This window comes from Nylanderia fulva, unplaced genomic scaffold (genome assembly GCF_048542155.1).
Source record: "Nylanderia fulva isolate GAGA-0341 unplaced genomic scaffold, ASM4854215v1 Scaffold162, whole genome shotgun sequence".
NCBI classification, from domain to species: Eukaryota; Metazoa; Arthropoda; class Insecta; order Hymenoptera; family Formicidae; genus Nylanderia; species Nylanderia fulva.
In genome coordinates, this window is record NW_028189857.1 from 118404 (window position 1) to 138404 (window position 20001).

General features: G+C 36.6%; 1 protein-coding gene across 3 annotated transcripts in view; it reads left to right on the top strand.

Annotated features, from left to right (window-relative positions):
* LOC114943642 (uncharacterized) overlaps positions 1-20001 on the top strand; it is a 139029-nt gene that overhangs the window by 93623 nt on the left and 25405 nt on the right. For all 3 annotated transcript variants that reach the window (XM_085480953.1, XM_085480955.1, XM_085480954.1), the window contains one exon: positions 6629-6802. In XM_085480953.1, coding sequence (XP_085337079.1) covers positions 6629-6802 — 174 coding nt within the window. The remainder of the gene's footprint in view (positions 1-6628; positions 6803-20001) is intronic.

Here is a 20001-nt window from a genome sequence, read left to right on the forward strand (position 1 = left end):
TAAAATCAAAATTATATATATATATATATATATATATATATATATAGAGCTTCTTTTTGGAGACGGAAATTTAACACAAAATTATTATTCTCTTTTCACTAATAGAAGACAGAAATTTAGGGAAGATTTTGCTTCGTTTGGGACCGAACTTGAGAGATTATCACGACTCGCGTATTCGGAATGTTCTTTCTTGGTTCGTGATAAAATTGCTTGCGCTCAATTTATTTCCAGTTTGACAGACGGGTTTGTGAAGAGAACCCTTCAACTAGAAGGGATAACCTCTTTAAATCTAGCAATTGAAAGGGCAAAAGCTGTCAAAATCATTCAAAGGGAAAATTTTGAGAGAAAAAGGGAGAATTCTGGTAACAACAAGAGATTCAAAAATTTCGAAAAGCAAAATTTTCAAAAGGCAGAGAGGAATGACGCGCGAACTAACTCCGTAAAAAGGAAACGCGAAAATTCAAAAGACTCGGGAAAAAAAGCGCAGACAAATAATTTTTCCTCTAAGGAATGTTGGTCGTGCGGAAAGACCGGACATCTTCGTTTTCAATGCCCTGACAGAAAGGGAAACTAGAATTAGTTGAACTTTTCGGGGAAGGTTCAACTTTCATTGATAGTACCCCGACTTTTGATTTTGTAGAGTGTAGTGTTAGGAGAATTCTTTAAAAAGATTATTTCTCATATTTTGGGAAACTGAATGGAAAAGGTGGTTTATTTAAAATAAATACGGGCTCTGATGTCTCAATAAATAGTAAATTAGTTAGAAAAGATTTTGGGAAGATTTTAATCAAAAATATTAATTTGAAATATCCGACGGTAGAGAAAATTTTAATTGAATTTTTAGTAAAAGCAAAGATCGAAATTGGAAATTATTCTGTTGAAATATCATTGTTTATTGCAGAAATAAATGATCAATGTATACTTGGAATTGATTTTCTTAAAAAAATTAATTTGGACAGAGTTTTCAATAAAGCTTTTAATGAATCTGGATTTGATAATGAAGATTTTAAATGTTTACGGATGGAATATTTTTCGAAGAAAGTCATGTCAATTTTAAATAAACTTTTTGAAAAGAGCTCCATCCATTTACAAGAAATTCTAAAAGAAACTTTTATTGACTTCTTAAATGAATTTCAAGATCTATTCTCTTGCGAAATTGTTGCCGGGAATTGTGATGTTGTTGAGCATGTTATAAATGTCAAAGACTCTCCCCATTAAGCAGGCACTCCGTAGGATTCCTTTGCAGATGAGAGAAGAAGTTGATAAAATCATGGAGGAGATGAAAACTGAAGGAGTTATCGAGGAATCTCAGAGTCCTTGGGTGTCTCCAGCTGTTTTGGTTAAAAAGAAAGATGGATCTCTCAGATTTTGTATCGATTATCGAAGGTTCAACGATATCACGGTGAAAGACTCCTATCCCCTCCCTCGAATCGACGATATTTTAGATCAGCTATCAGGTAATTCTTGGTTTTCTACGCTTGACTTGAAAAGCGGTTACTGGCAGATAAAAATCCGTCCTTCTGATAAAGAGAAAACAGCCTTTTCTATCGGTAAGGGGCTTTGGCAATTTACAGTTATGCCTTTTGGATTGTGTAACGCCTCTGCAACATTTGAACGATTAATAGAAAAAGTTTTACACGGAATTATTTCAAAGAAATGTTTGGTTTATGGTTAAAGCACAAAATAGACATATGTGCCATTTCAGAGACAAAGAAGAAAGGAAAAGGAAACATGAAATATGAGGACTACATACTGATATACAGCGGAAAGAACAAAAATGAGAGAGCAACATCTGGAGTCGGCTTGCTGATGCACCAAAGATAGGAAACGCACATCCAGGATATAAAGTATATTAACGATAGAATACTAAGAACCACAGTCAACCTTGGAGCTAGAACACACTTGATAAGTACATACGCGCCGGACATCACCAAAACTCAGGAGGAAAGAGAGAATTTCTACACAAATCTACAAAAAACACTGGATGAAATACCAATCCAAGACGAAGTAGTAATACTCAAGGACCTGAACGCAAAAGTTGGTAAGGAAGTCATCATTGGAATAAAAAACCAATTTAATGAGGAAGCAATCAATGGAAATGGGAAGTTGCTCATCCAATTCTGCGCGCATAACGAACTACGAATAAACAACACGTTCTATCCCCATAAAACACAACACAAAATAACATTCGAGAATACTAGAGGACAAAAATCAATAATAGACTATGTGATAACAAACAGAAACATTCACCCCTCTAGTATCTTGGACGTCAGGGTGCTGAGCTCGGCAAATACTGAGAGCAACTACAATTTAGTACTGGCAAAGATAAGACGGCACATACACCCTGCAGAACAGAAAAAAGAGAGCACTATAGAGAAATTGAACATAGAGCTATTATCCGACGAAACAACAAAATACCTATACCAACAGAGACTAACACAAAAAATTAACAACAACACAATACAGGATGAGGATGAAGTGGAAACCGCCTGGGAGAAACTCAAAACGAACATAATAGGCGCCGCCGAAGAAGCACTCGGAAAGAGGAAAATCAAAAATGGCAGAATACAAAATAAACCCTGGTTCTGCGAAGAGATTAAAGAACTCGCAAAAGAAAAAAAGCAATCATACCTAAGATATAGGAGCAAGGCTATCACATATGAACAGTATAAAGTAGTAAGGAACAGAGTCAATGCTGCAATACAGACAATCAAACAAGGATATTGGGAAAAATTCTCAGCAGACATGGAACATGACCTCTATGGAGCGCAAAAGAAAGTATGGAGCATGTTAAGAAACCGGAAAAAACCAGTCAACGAGTACGTACAGATCAACACCATCAAATCAAAGGAATGGGAAAAGCATTTCAAAACGCTATACGAAGACACAGAATGAACTGGAAGAACCATACAGGGACAACGAGGAATCAGATTACAGTATCACCGAAGGAGCGATCCAACAAGCAACCTGTAAGCTGAAGAATAGGAAGGCACCAGGACCGGATGGAATAACAAATGAAATGATCAAGTATGGAGGAGATGCCCTGAGGAAAGAACTAACCACGTTATATAATAATGTTATAAAATTCGGAAGACCACCCACACAATGGAAAGAAAGTATCACAATCCCCATACTCAAAAGAGGAACTAAAGCAGACCCAAAAAATTATTGAGGAATTACTTTGCTAAGCGCAGTCCTGAAGCTGATGACAAAAATCCTAGCCGAGAGGACCGCGCAGACAGGGATTTGTGAAGAACAACAAGGTTTTAGGCGGAACAGATCCACGATAGACGCGATATTCATAATACGACAAATAGTGGAAAAGGCTATAGAGTACGACAAAGTTGCATACATGTGCTTCGTAGACCTAACGCAGGCGTTTGACAGAGTCAGACTGAAAAACGTTTTGGAGAAGAAGGATAGACCCCAGAATTATAACAACCATCAAGGAGCTCAATACGAACAACAGTACAATAATAAAAGCAGGTAGTGAACATACAAAGAAAATACCAGTACCTAACGGAATAAGACAAGGAGATAGCCTTAGCCCGATACTGTTCAACTTAATCATGGATGAACTGATTAAGGAAGTCAAAACGGCGGGAAGGGGGTATCGAATGGGCAAGGAAGCTATTAGAATAGTTTGCTATGCCGATGATGCCGTCATCATCTTAGAGGATGAAGATGATCTACAAAGAATGGTATATAAGTTCGAAATAACTCAAAAAAACTCAACATGGTCATATTCGTGCAGAAGACTGAATCACTTGCTGTGGCAAGGGAGCCGAGGCGCTGCAACCTAGCCGTATATGATAAGCCAGTAAACTAAGTCATGAAGTTTAAATACCTCGGAGTAAACATCACAAGCGACAGAGACATAAAGAAGGAAGTGAGAGACCAAACAACCAAAGCATCAATGATCTCGGGATACCTAAGAGATATCGTATGGAGGAATAAATACATGACAATCGAAAGCAAGATCAGAATCTACCAAACGTGTATCAGACCGATAATGACATACGCAGGAGAAACAAGAGCAGAGACAACGAGCACCAAGCGATATCTAAGGACAACTGAAATGAGAATACTCCGAGCAACTATGCGATACACAAATTACGATAGAAAGACAAGCGAGGAAATAAGACAGGCGTGCGGAGTCCAAGACGTAGTAAGATGGATAAAAAGGAGACGCAGGGAGTGGAGAGACCACGTCGACAGGATGGAGAACGACAGAATACCTAAAATCGTAAAAATGAACATACCAAATACCAGCAGACACGTGGGAAGGCCACCAAAGAGGTGGTACGAAAGCTGGACTTCGACATCACAGGAAGGATAAAGGGACAGCGTGTGTTGAGAACGACAGGACTAAGTCCAAACAAACGAAGAAGAAGAAGAAGTTTGGTTTATTTGGATGATATTATCATTTTTGGAAAAGATTTCTTGGAAATGTTTAAGAATCTTAAAGAAGTATTTTTACGATTGCGAGAAGCAAATCTTAAAATTAATCTAAAAAATGTATACTTTTGCAAAAAAATGTCAAATATTTGGGACATGTAGTTTCTGAACAGGGCGTTACTACAGATCCGGAGAAGATTGCTGCTGTAAAAGATTGGCCAGTGCCACATACCAAAAAGCAATTGCGTAGTTTTTTGGGGTTTTGCTCATATTATAGAAAGTTTGTTAAAGGTTTTTCTTCGATAGCTAAACCTCTTTTTGCATTAACAAAGAATCAAGTTAAATTTCTTTGGAACAATGAATGTGATAGTGCTTTTGAAAACTTGAAATTAATGTTATCTTCATCCCCAGTGTTATCTTTTCCAAGAGGAGAAGGTCAATTTATTTTAGATACCGATGCTTCCAATATTGGAGTAGGTGCAGTCTTATCACAAATACAAGATGAGAGAGAAATGGTTATCGCGTATTTTAGTCAAGTTCTTAGCAAAACTGAGCGGAATTATTGTGTAACTCTTCGAGAATTATTAGTAATTATCAATGCTATTAAATTTTTTCGACATTATCTTTTAGGTCGAAGATTTTTTATTCGAACTGATCATATTTCCTTAAAATGGCTTATGTCTTTTAAAGATTTGGAGGAGCAACTAGCTCGTTGGTTGGAAAGACTCCAAGAATACGACTTTGAAGTACAACACCGAAAAGGAGAGTCTCACAAGAATGCCGATGGATTGTCCAGACGACTATGTGAGACTTATGGTTGTGAATATTGTGCCAAAGTTGAAGAAAAGAACAGTAAAAAATGAAAAAATTATTGCCCGACTCATACTCCAAGGAGAGGATCTAGAGGATTGGCGAAAAGATCAAGAGGAAGATCCCAGTATTGCCATTATTATTCAAGGAAAAAGAGAAGGAACACGTCCACTTCGTTCTAAATTGATGACCCATGACATTTCCGCTCAGATCTATTGGACGTATTGGGATGCATTAGTTCTTCGGAATGGAATCCTTTACAAGAAGTGGGAAACCTCAAATTTGAAATTTAGTTTCTTCAATTAATTGTTCCTCGAAAACGAGTGAAAAAAATCCTTGAGGAAGTACATGATTCTTCCTCGGGAGGTCATTTTGGAATAAACAAAACCTTGGAAAAGATTCGACAACGCTTCTATTGGGCGACTTATAAGCAAGACGTTGAAGATTGGTGCAAGTCTTGCAAAGTTTGTGTTTCGAAGAAAGGCCCCTCAGGAAAAGGAAAATCTCCTATGCAGATCTATAATGTCGGAAGTCTTTTTGAAAGAATTCAAATGGATATTCTAGGTCCACTTCCAATAACTTCTTTTGGAAACAAGTATTTGGTTGTCATCGAAAATTGCTTCACTAAATAGGTAGAAGCTTTTCTCCTGAAGAATATTAGAGCAAAGACAGTGGCAGAAATCTTTATTAATGAGTTTATTGCAAGACATGGAATACCTTTAAAAGTACATATCGATCAAGGGAAGAATTTTGAATCGAAACTGTTCGCTGAAATAATGGAACTTCTCGGTATTAGAAAAACGCGGACTACTGCGTTGCATCCTCAGTCTGATGGTCAAGTCGAACGACACGAGAGTGATTATGTGTGTGACCGCACGAGAGGCGTCCGGCAGGCGCAACAATATTTATAAGATATTAAATACTTTAACAATTAAATTTAACGATTTAATGCTTCTTAATATATAATTTCCGATTATTAAAGCATTTTTTAAAATAAATTCTAAAATGAATCGCATGTGTTACCTTTCCATATATGTATTGTCTTTCAAGTTTAACTAGAAAACGATGTTTATCTGATGTGAACATTTTTGCAGCTAGCTTTCTCTACATATTTCTATTATATTATGCTATTAATACAATTGTATTTTTCCATGAAATATTTCATATCTCATCTATAAGTAATAGCAATTTAAATAATTCTTAAATAATGATAAAATTATTTATTGATAAGCATGAAATAATTAATGTTTATGAGTCTTTTCTCAATAAAAAATTTTGAACACTTACAAAATTTTAAGATTTTAGTTTTTCGATCATTTTTATAATAAATTTTTGTTATAATAATAAGATATCTTTTGAAATTTTTTCTTGCATAAACATTGACTTCTTGAATTCTTCTAACTGTTATCCTGTTTTACAGGTATTGTTCCACAAAATGCTTTTATAACTATAGGTGATTCACTATTACGATTAGATCTCAGCTACAATGAATTATCTCACATGGAAGACAATGCTTTTTCCGATCTTCAATATTTACTGTTTCTGAACATTTCCCATAATTCTCTCAGCCGTTTCAACAGCGACGTCTTTAAAGGTAAATATTATACATTATGAACACGATCTTATCCGAATAATTAATCAAAAGCGAAAACAGAAGTGAAGGTATCAGCAATGTCTACTTTAAAAAGTGCATCGCGTTTTTTAAAGTGTGTTAGTACGTGAAGCATTATTATTTATTTTAGTAATAAAGAATATAGAAAAAATGATTATTCATATATGTACAACTCATATTCTTCTTTTCAAGAACTTAACCATTGAACGATTTAGTCTGAGATATAAAAATTATGTATACAAAATAACTTTACGTCCGTGAAAAGGAAATAAAAATTACATTAAGAAGTGAAATAAGGCTAAGTTATAAGTTGACAAATTATATATAACTGTAAAAAAAGAAATTTTGTCTAAGCTTTGAATGATTAACATATATTCAGCTAATCATTTGTTTGAGAATTGTTAACAATCGGAAAACAATTTTCTGCCAAATATGGCTGCAAATCCAAGGCCTACTGTGTCCTCGAGCGCGCCCCAATTGCAATCAAAAGTTGAAAGCATATCCTAACATCAAATTGGGTGTAACGCCAGAGCAGATCTGTCACTAACTGTGCGACAACAGATTGACGCAACAAACTGCCCAGATAGAAATGTCTGATGATCAGATTTCATCATGTCATGATCTTCTAATATTGATTGAAATATGTTGTATGTCTTGTAATCATATTATGATAGGATATCATGAGCACAAGTTACGTACTGCAACGTTACTTTCTTGAAAAACGAGAAAGACGCGCAATTTTGTCGTATTATCCATGCTATACTTACGTACCTCTCGATACCGATTCTTAATTACTAGGTGCCAGGTACGGTCAGGCCACACAAACTTATCGCACATATTTTACGCGAAAACACGATAGCTCAACCTCGGTAGCTCGGTATCATTATTTGACAAAGTGGCGTAGTTCTTCTATCGCGAGAGTCTTAGAATTCGAAGTCCCGGAGAGAGAGAGGAAACAAGTACTCAAAAAATAACTTCCTTGTAGATTAAAAGAATGGACAATATATTTCGGATATTGGATTATATTTGAGGGGCCTTAGAGCTAGTGGGAGATCGTTGATCCCTTCGAGATTCCCTTGATACAATTTTTTCTTAATTTTCGTAGCTTAGTAACTCGACACCCTCTTTCTCTTTGAAACAAAAGTAACTCTCAAAATTCGACTCGATATTTATATGCTTCAAATAGAAAACGAAAACTCGATACAATTTGATAACGAATTACACGCGTAGACTGTCGGCTCTTTTCGACGACTCTCAGAAAGGTTAGGAAGACAAAAGTATAATTAATAACGCGGATCTCAACGGAAGATCCGCGACGGGCCGGTTGTTTACTTAACGAGGGGCAGGGTTGTGTTGCCACCAAAGAAAGAATAAATAGTTTACTCAGAGTACACGCGAAATTAATCGTACACGAATTACCCGGTAATGAGGCGCAACAGCACTAAGAGACAAAAGAAAATAAGGACGCAAACGTGTGATATAAAATAATTCCGATTTATTACAATAAGAGAAGAAAAGGAAAAACAATATATCGTATAACGTAAATCGGATAACTGTGAGATTACAAAAAAATATATAGCAGAAAATATAATTTACATAATTTGGAAAATTAGAAAGAAATGTAGGGTATAATTGGCTTTACAAAATAAACAAAAAAGGTAATACAAAAAGAAATTGATTTGATACAATATTCGTAATGTGAAGATAATTTCAATAACAAATTGTGACGTTGCTAAGATTTCAACAGAGCCAGCAAAATATAACAGTACGATATAGAAGTACGACGACAAGCTAGACTCGAAAAATAACGAAGACTTTACATACGTCAGATACGCGACAATCACATGATATACGACATACAAGAAAAAAGCGGAACAAAGGGTTCGACAATTAAGAGAGTCAGAAGTTAGGTCTGAAAGAGTCTTGACGACACGCAAAGAGCAAAAATACCGCCGTAATATGATAGAATTTGATTGCCGTGACGATGACGACTGTTGCCATCTTGTTCGCCCTCGCGCGCCCGCACTCTCCGTCCTTATCACTTTCGCGGTCGCGCTCGATTTTTTCTCTTTCTCTCAATTACACTTGACACCCGAATTACGCGACAGACGACAATATTTACGCGATTCGCTTTACACATTCACACATGCATTACTCGACATTCCAGTAAAAGCGCAATCATACAGATACGAAAATAAGCGCAACAGAAATTGAGACGGCGCGACGACAATAACCCCAGAGAGACTTAACTCGTGAAGATAACAACGACGCATAGATATTCGCGAAATTCTTTGCCGCTTGACCACGATTGCTCGCGAAATCACAAATCAAAATTACTCTCGAAAACGGGCTTAGCTCATACGCTAAAGAATTACACCAAATTAAAGTGATCTAAACAGAACGGTCAAGATTTGGAATCTACCTAAATCGAACGTGTTACTTGCGTGATTCTGAGATAGAGTAGCCTCACCGGAAGAATTCCTTTCCTGGACCTCGAAACTCGGCTAAGCCCTTCTATCAAGTCCTCAGATATTCGTATCTCTTGTCAGGTCGAGCGGTCGCGCCAATCTACCGAATCTGCCGACTCGCTATCGGCAGCCGGGCGAATTTGGCGAGTAGGGAGTAGTACGTGCGACAACCAATTAGAGCTTTCCGCGATTTTCCTTACTCGCATGACAGTAAGGTAGCGTGAGGGGTAATCACGGTACCCCTCGCGACAACTAATTTAACAATAAAAATTACGCTGTCGAGGTGCGTTATTTCGAGGCTTTCGCGGCCTTAAGCTGCGGGCCTTCTTGTTAACAGTCGGCGGGATTCTAGCGGGGAGGATGCGGGGTGTGGAGATTATCCGCGGCTTTTCGGAGCCCTTTCTGCGTCTGTTGGCGGGTGCAGTCCCCTCGCCCCACGGCCGAATTACTTAGTTGTTGTTGGTAACCTTCGTGAGACCCGTACGGAGATCCGATGCACACACACACGCATACACACAAAACACGTACAAATCCAAGCTTATATTATTCAGAAGAAAATCTGGCAACTTGAACCATTGATCTATAATAGTGTGTTCTTTGCCATAAAAGAAGAAAAAGAAAAAGAAATTGGTAACCTTCATGTGAGCCACGTTCTTCATGCATGATGTTTTTGCCGCTTACTTTTACCTTCCTGGATAATTTCTCCGTATAAACAATTCTCTCTCTCTCTCTCTCTCTCTCCCTCCTTCCCTCCCTCCCTCCCTCTCTTCCTTTCTCTCTCTCTCCAAGGTTATTCGCTATTTAGATGTGATAGAGAAGGTAGAAGGAGAGAGGTGTTACGTTCTATTTGGGGGAGCATCTGCGCGCTTCTGTTCTATGCAGTTCGGCTGCATTACAACCTGGTGGGTCGAAATTTATTATTGTTGAAATTTTGCCCTCGGGTACATCGAAACTACTGCTTGCTGTTGTATATCGCTCTCCTAACACAGGCTATTTGAATGAGTTTTTCCAGAAGTATTTTGATCTCCAGGTTGAATACAGACATGCTGTCATTCTAGGCGATTTTAATGCAGACATGCGACAGGTCTCTTTCGAAAGCCAGCTGATGGATACTTTAATTTCTGCATTAGGTCTATATCTGGTGCCATATGAACCTACTCATCACCTAAGGTGCTCGGACACATTATGGATTTATGTATAATGGATAACAAAGATAAGCTAATCGAATACGGCCAGTAGGATGCGGCGTTTCTATCTGCGCATCACTTAATTTATATTAAATACAGGATCGTGATTCAGCGCAAGAAGAGTAGACAGGTCACATTTAGAGACTGGAGTGATTTTGATGGCGATAAGTTCCGGACGGCCATCGAGGGTATAAACTGGAGCGATCTCCTAGCATCCGAAAATATAAATAAAAAGGTTGAGTTGTTCAACACGAAGCTTATAGAGATTTTTAATTCTCAGGTTCCTGTGCCAACGCGCCTCTTCAGGAACTTGCCTGCTCCCTGGTTGTCAGACGATATTCGCTTGAGGGGCAGGGATATGGCGAGAAGAGCTTTGCGTAGACATAAGTACAATGGACTTTATGATAGATACCGAGCCCTGAGAAATGAGGTGCAGGCTATTGTGCGTTCCGCGAACAATAGATATTTTACTAACATAGTTAATCGAACAGGAGGGGCAAATGAAGTATGGAAGGAACTCAGGCACCTTAGACTTATTAAAGCAAGGAACTTGCCTGCTCCCTGGTTGCCAGACGATATTCGCTTGAGGGGCAGGGATATGGCGAGAAGAGCTTTGCGTAGACATAAGTACAATGGACTTTATGATAGATACCTAGCCCTGAGAAATGAGGTGCAGGCTATTGTGCGTTCCGCGAAGAGTAGATATTTTACTAACATAGTTAATCGAACAGGAGGGGCAAATGAAGTATGGAAGGAACTCAGGCACCTTAGACTTATTAAAGCAAGAAAGCAAGGAGGAGGTTTACTTTATACAGTTGAGGAATTCGGAGAATTCTTTGACCTTGGCAACGATTCAATTCAAGAACGTAAAGGCACTATTGATGACATACTGTCGGAAATTTTCAATGATGAAAATTTCCATTGGAGTTATGTCATACCGGCATCTATTACCAGAGTGATTGCAAAAATTAAATCAAATGCGGTTGATGCGAATGAAATTTCCTTGGCACTGTTAAGGCACTCTATGCACTATCTGATGCCAATACTGGAGCACTTGTTGAATTTTTCTCTAAGCAGAAGAGTCTTTCCGTCACAGTGGAAAACAGCTATAATCTCCAATACCCAAGGTCAGAAGCCCGGTGATAGTTAAGGACTATAGGCCTATTTTGGTCCTATCTGTTCTGGCAAAGATGTTGGAGAGTGTGGCCAGTGAACAATTGCGGGGTTTTCTTAAGGATTCGAATCTTCTAGATCAATATCAATCTGCCTACCGGAATAATCATTCGGTTCAAACTAGCCTTATAAGAATGATAGATGATGTCAGACAGGCGGCGGATAAGAGAATGATCACAGTATCAGTACTTTTTGATTTTTCTAAAGCCTTTGATAGAGTGAATTACCTTCTACTGATTAGGAAACTAAAGCATTTGAATCTTTTAGATAATACTTTGAGATGGGTTCACTCTTATTTAACAGGGAGGATGCAGGTTGTTGTGGATCGCATGAGGAATACCTATTCTTCGGGATATCCTATAAGGACAGGAGTGCCGCAGGGCTCTGTCCTGGGGCCCCTGCTTTTCGTACTCTATCTATCGGACTTTGGTTTTATTCTTTCTCACTGCAAATATAATTTCTATGCGGATGACCTAATAAATATATCTGCACTGTGAACCGAAGAATTTGATGGATGCTATCAGCAGGGTGAACGAGAATGTTGAAGTCATAGTTGATTGGTCTGAGGCAAATGGACTCCTCTTGAATGCGGACAAGACACAGGCAATTATTCTCGGAACCTCTAGATTCATAAAGAAAATTGACTTGTATGCTCTCCCTAGAGTAAAAGTAGATAAGTCTGACTAAATTTTCTACATCTGTAAAGTATCTTGGAGTAATTATTACCAACACTTTATCGTAGATGAGGCAGGTCACCATGACAACAAATAAAGTGCACTCGGTTTTATATCAGCTTAAATTATGCAAACATCTATTTTCAGAAGCACTTAGAACTAAACTGGTTAAATCCCTGGTACAGCTTCACTTGGATTACGGATGTGTTGCCTTTACTAATATGACAGCGGATCAGGATAGAAGGCTCTATAGAGCCTTAAATTCTTGCATACGATTCATCTTTAATGCAAGAGCGGATGTACATATAACACCGTACTATGAGAGGATACATTGGCTTAAAGTCGGTCAACGCAGAAACTATTTCCTGGGATGTCTACTATTTAACATATTAAGAGAGAAACAGCCTGGATTTTTCTATTCAAATCTCTACTACAGGACTTTAGTTTCGGAGCGTCAAACTAGGACTCTTACGGATACCTTGAAGGAGTCCCAGTGTAGAACAGAATTATTTAGGCGCTTTTTCAGAGTTGCGTCAATTAGGCTGTGGAACAGCCTCCATCTGTGAGGGATACGACATTGTTAACTGTCTTTAAACAGAAACTCTATGTGCATTTACTCAACCAATCTTCTTAACTGCCTATCAAGTAGCTTTACAACGAATACTCTCTAGCATGCCTAAACATCAGAAAAAGGGAATCTTAAAGTGCATAATTGTCTATTTTGAATATTCGTTGGTATACTAGTGTACTAGCTGGCCTTGAAATTTTTCCTTGTTTCTTGTTTAAATTATGATCTGTACGTTTAGTACATGGTTTTGATATTTTCTACATCTATTATACTTTCCATTATTATAGTCATGCTTCAATTTTTATGCTTATTTTTATTTCCACACTGTTTATGTCTTCATTGTTTTTTCTTTTCTTTTATATTTTTACATTATTCTATACCTATTATACATTTCCATTATACTTGTATATAAATATGTAATTATTGTTGGTGCCATCATGTACTTTATGCGCTTGAGGGGACTTGTCCCAGAGCGCTAATAAATAAAGCTTTCTCTCTCTCTCTCTCTCCTTTTCTCGCTTCTTAGGCGCGGCCGCTCGGCTTTTTGGCCCCGCGTCAGGGAGTGCACGTGCGTCGGGACAACTATGTAACGGTATATATAAAAAAATAAGAAAGATAAATAATTACAGTTTTTGTATCGGTCTTCCCAGTTAGAAATGATCGGTCGAAAAGATATCGATTCGACCAATTCGACATCGATTCGACATTTCTGACTGGGTTTTGCATTGGATCAGCTTAACCTAAGAAAACTGTAATTATTTAACTTTTTTGGTATATACACTGGTTAAAAAATTGCTAATAAAGATCTCCCTCACAGAATCAATGATCGAACAATTAGAAGACGTTTACGTAAACGTGGTTTAAAATCGCAAGTTCGACATTTTCCTCTTCTAATGTATGAAAAAGAAGTATGATCTATACATTTGGAGAAAAAAATGTTGAACTCGCGATCTTAAACCACGTTCACATAAATGTCTTCTAATTGTTCGATCATTGATTCTGTGAGGGAGATCTTTATTAGCAATTTGTCGCGCAATCATCGTTGGTGCGCGTCGGGTATCGCTAATGCTGGTGATGATTGTACAAAAATGCATAGATAACTTTGATATGCCGTAACTCTGCCAAAATAAATTGTACGAACTTTGCTTTTTTTAATTTGTAGGACAAAGTCCATATTTTACGAAAATTTGGATAAGATTTGCGAAAAAAATTTATTTCATCCCGTAGAATTCGTCTTGCAATTTTTTGAAAAAAAACACCTTACTTTTTAAAGGAATGGAGAAAAGGGGAGAGAATAAAATCAAAATCAAACGAAAGTTTCTTAAAGTAGAGACTTCACCCTTTAAAACAAAAAAATTTTCAAATACGATAATTTTTCGCGGAGATACGCTTATTTGAATTTACACAAAATTTTGATATTAATTGCGTGTTGCGATAATTTTCTTGACCAGTGTACTTGGTAATTATTTAACATTTTTTTTATATACACACACAATATAATAGCCTAGATTTGTTATTAAAAATACTTTTATTCTAGTAAAGAATTTTTCATTCTGTATATAGGTAATAAAGTTAAATATAAATAATATTTAAAAAATGGTAATAATTCAATCGACCAAATCTGGCAAATAAGTAAATTTATTGAATTTTCACAACGTTTCGGCCGTGGGTTTCGGCCCTTATCAAGTGCTATGTTCTTAAATCAAAGTAAATCACTTTTTTAAAAAACAAAGATTCGATCTTAGAATATGACATCATACAATAACATGATAGTATAAATCGTTATAGTTATTTTGTTTTATACTATCATGTTATTATATGATGTCATATTCTAAGATCGAATTTTTGTTTTTTAAAAAAGTGATTTACTTTAATTTAAGAACATAGCACTTGATAAGGGCCGAAACCCACGGTCGAAACGTTGTGAAAATTCAATAAATTTACTTATTTGCCAGATTTGGTCGATTGAATTATTACCATTTTTTAATTATCATCTGGTGACTTCATAGTTTCATATCAATAAATAATATTTGTCGATAAAACAAACCTAATCAGCATCTCCTTAAGGGGATTCCTCTCGATTTCTGTTTTATCGACGTAGTCGTATATTTTCGTACTTCTAGGAATTCTCTGCATTAATTTGACAGAATTAAAAATGCTTCTGTACGATTAGAATGCATACATCTATAATACCACGGAAATTCGATTTTATATGAAAAATGAAAAATACCAGTTTTTCTTATCTATTTTCATTTCGATATAACATCTCGAATTGCAGACAAACTGTCAACCTCATCATAATATATGCTTTATATGTATGCAATATAAAGTTTTACGAATAAAAAAAGCACATTTCCTAGGATTAGGAAACACGAAAGAAAGCACTGTTAGCCTCTAAATCTGGATTAAAAGTCTAATATAAACGTATAATTAGAAACAAAGAAGGGCTATAAGAGCTATTAAACATAACAAGTTGTCAGTTAATATTAAAAAATATAACAAAACTTCATTTGAACGTAGCAAGAAATAAATAAGAAGTGATCATTTATTCGTATTGATCACTTCTTATTTATTTCTTGCTACGTTCAAATGAAGTTTTGTTATATTTTTTAATATTAACTGACAACTTGTTATGTTTAATAGCTCTTATAGCCCTTCTTTGTTTACAATTATTAATTTAACAGAGCTAATTACTAATTTTATCGTATAATTAGAATTACGATTCGTACGTATGTGTGCGTGCGTTGTGTATACGTACATATGTTTTGGATATATGTGTTGCTATTTTGTCGGAGTTCGTCATTTGCTGAAAGATTTCCTTAACACATAAGTATAAAAATATAACATTTAATAAAATAATTTAATTTACTAAAATAAATAAATAAATAAATATGTGTAAAATATCAAGATAATAAAAAATAATTATATATTTGTAATAAAGAAAATGTATTTTTAATACATATTTGATTACTAGAGATTTAAGTTTAAAAAATAATAAAGAAGGTAATATAATAGTATATTAGCTAACAAGTGCGGGGGATCGTAAATCGGCCGAGAGTGCGGAAGTTTGGCGCATGAGGTGAAGCCGAGTATGACAATCCGCACGATCGGCCGATTTATGACCCACACATGTTGGCTACGATATTTTGTGTGACCGGTGCGTGAAAAAAGAGACCTTTCTAAAATCCCATCATGTGCGGAAAGGGCGACTTTTCGCGCGCCGGTTGCACAAAAATATTTTTAAACAAGAAAGCATTCAAGTAAGATTGGCTGTAAGAGCTACGGCGCAGATAATAAAGCGCATTATATATATTCTATAGAACAAAATTTATTATGGTGTTAAAATACACATCACAAAGATAAGATACGTACGTTTCGACTCTGTCTTTGAGTCTTCAGCAGCGTGAAACGCAATTAACCGCAAAAAAAATTAATGAAAAAATTCATTCCGACATGATATACAAATACGCATGATAATTTACAAATTTAAACCACAAGTTGCCGACTACTTGGTTGGTATGGGTATGGTTTTGATATTTGTGTATGTGTGATCTTATTGTTAGCAATAAAAAATATTTTATTGCTAACAATAAAATCACACATACACAATTATCAAAATAAATACAAAGAAATATATTGATGCGCCCCTGGATCTGCACCCTCATTTCCTAAGACGTTTCCAGGAGATCGTCGTCAAGAGAGTTGTTGATAAACAACCTCCGACTTACTTTTGTTTATCGTCGCCATCTGTCAGTCTTGGTCTAGCTGTCAAGTCCGATTGACGTTACGAGACCGCAGACACGATTTTCATTAATTATTACAAAATGTAATTTATCTTCAACTGTATTTTCCCTGGATCGACCCATTAAAAACTTAACTTGTGTTCAAACGAGTTTTCAATTCATTTCGCGCGCGAGTGAGAGTGATTGTGTGTGTGTGTGACCGCATGAGAAGGGTCCGGAAAGCGCAACATTTTGGGGGCTCATCCGGGATCGCCCACGACATTCCAAAGGACCAACAAGGAAGAGCTGCGACATAATGGTAACGAGTCATTCTCCGAGAGCAACGCGATCTCGAGCGGAACGTCGTTCTGTCAACGAGACTTCCTCCGAGTCGGAAATGCTCCAAACTGCATTGCGAGAACTGCGGGAAATGCGTGCTGAGCGAGAGCAACAACAAGCTCACTTCGAAGTTCTTCTTTGAAAAAAGGACGATCAATTACGACAACTTAAACAGCGGATGTCACAGCAAAATCAGCTAAGTCCTTCTAATAATAGAGCTTCCGGGGACACACATAATATACAGGGAGCTTGTGCGATAGCCGCGATTGAGTCGACCAACGATTTTCGCGCGAAAACGGGCTTTAAATTGAAGCCCGATACGTACGACGGAAAAGTTCCGCTGCGGGAATTCCTCTCCCAATTTCTTTTGATCGCGATGGCAAATAATTGGGATGATAAGATGAAAACGATAACTCTCGCCGCGAATTTAAGGGGAAAAGCGCGAACTGTGTTAGAGAATATTGAGAATTTTGAAGATCTAACTTTTGTGGAATTAAAATCAAAATTATATATATATATATATATATATATATATATATATAGAGCTTCTTTTTGGAGACGGAAATTTAACACAAAATTATTATTCTCTTTTCACTAATAGAAGACAGAAATTTAGGGAAGATTTTGCTTCGTTTGGGACCGAACTTGAGAGATTATCACGACTCGCGTATTCGGAATGTTCTTTCTTGGTTCGTGATAAAATTGCTTGCGCTCAATTTATTTCCAGTTTGACATACGGGTTTGTGAAGAGAACCCTTCAACTAGAAGGGATAACCTCTTTAAATCTAGCAAGTGAAAGGGCAAAAGCTGTCAAAATCATTCAAAGGGAAAATTTTGAGAGAAAAAGGGAGAATTCTGGTAACAACAAGAGATTCAAAAATTTCGAAAAGCAAAATTTTCAAAAGGCAGAGAGGAATGACGCGCGAACTAACTCCGTAAAAAGGAAACGCGAAAATTCAAAAGACTCGGGAAAAAAAGCGCAGACAAATAATTTTTCCTCTAAGGAATGTTGGTCGTGCGGAAAGACCGGACATCTTCGTTTTCAATGCCCTGACAGAAAGGGAAACTAGAATTAGTTGAACTTTTCGGGGAAGGTTCAACTTTCATTGATAGTACCCCGACTTTTGATTTTGTAGAGTGTAGTGTTAGGAGAATTCTTTAAAAAGATTATTTCTCATATTTTGGGAAACTGAATGGAAAAGGTGGTTTATTTAAAATAAATACGGGCTCTGATGTCTCAATAAATAGTAAATTAGTTAGAAAAGATTTTGGGAAGATTTTAATCAAAAATATTAATTTGAAATATCCGACGGTAGAGAAAATTTTAATTGAATTTTTAGTAAAAGCAAAGATCGAAATTGGAAATTATTCTGTTGAAATATCATTGTTTATTGCAGAAATAAATGATCAATGTATACTTGGAATTGATTTTCTTAAAAAAATTAATTTGGACAGAGTTTTCAATAAAGCTTTTAATGAATCTGGATTTGATAATGAAGATTTTAAATGTTTACGGATGGAATATTTTTCGAAGAAAGTCATGTCAATTTTAAATAAACTTTTTGAAAAGAGCTCCATCCATTTACAAGAAATTCTAAAAGAAACTTTTATTGACTTCTTAAATGAATTTCAAGATCTATTCTCTTGCGAAATTGTTGCCGGGAATTGTGATGTTGTTGAGCATGTTATAAATGTCAAAGACTCTCCCCATTAAGCAGGCACTCCGTAGGATTCCTTTGCAGATGAGAGAAGAAGTTGATAAAATCATGGAGGAGATGAAAACTGAAGGAGTTATCGAGGAATCTCAGAGTCCTTGGGTGTCTCCAGCTGTTTTGGTTAAAAAGAAAGATGGATCTCTCAGATTTTGTATCGATTATCGAAGGTTCAACGATATCACGGTGAAAGACTCCTATCCCCTCCCTCGAATCGACGATATTTTAGATCAGCTATCAGGTAATTCTTGGTTTTCTACGCTTGACTTGAAAAGCGGTTACTGGCAGATAAAAATCCGTCCTTCTGATAAAGAGAAAACAGCCTTTTCTATCGGTAAGGGGCTTTGGCAATTTACAGTTATGCCTTTTGGATTGTGTAACGCCTCTGCAACATTTGAACGATTAATAGAAAAAGTTTTACACGGAATTATTTCAAAGAAATGTTTGGTTTATGGTTAAAGCACAAAATAGACATATGTGCCATTTCAGAGACAAAGAAGAAAGGAAAAGGAAACATGAAATATGAGGACTACATACTGATATACAGCGGAAAGAACAAAAATGAGAGAGCAACATCTGGAGTCGGCTTGCTGATGCACCAAAGATAGGAAACGCACATCCAGGATATAAAGTATATTAACGATAGAATACTAAGAACCACAGTCAACCTTGGAGCTAGAACACACTTGATAAGTACATACGCGCCGGACATCACCAAAACTCAGGAGGAAAGAGAGAATTTCTACACAAATCTACAAAAAACACTGGATGAAATACCAATCCAAGACGAAGTAGTAATACTCAAGGACCTGAACGCAAAAGTTGGTAAGGAAGTCATCATTGGAATAAAAAACCAATTTAATGAGGAAGCAATCAATGGAAATGGGAAGTTGCTCATCCAATTCTGCGCGCATAACGAACTACGAATAAACAACACGTTCTATCCCCATAAAACACAACACAAAATAACATTCGAGAATACTAGAGGACAAAAATCAATAATAGACTATGTGATAACAAACAGAAACATTCACCCCTCTAGTATCTTGGACGTCAGGGTGCTGAGCTCGGCAAATACTGAGAGCAACTACAATTTAGTACTGGCAAAGATAAGACGGCACATACACCCTGCAGAACAGAAAAAAGAGAGCACTATAGAGAAATTGAACATAGAGCTATTATCCGACGAAACAACAAAATACCTATACCAACAGAGACTAACACAAAAAATTAACAACAACACAATACAGGATGAGGATGAAGTGGAAACCGCCTGGGAGAAACTCAAAACGAACATAATAGGCGCCGCCGAAGAAGCACTCGGAAAGAGGAAAATCA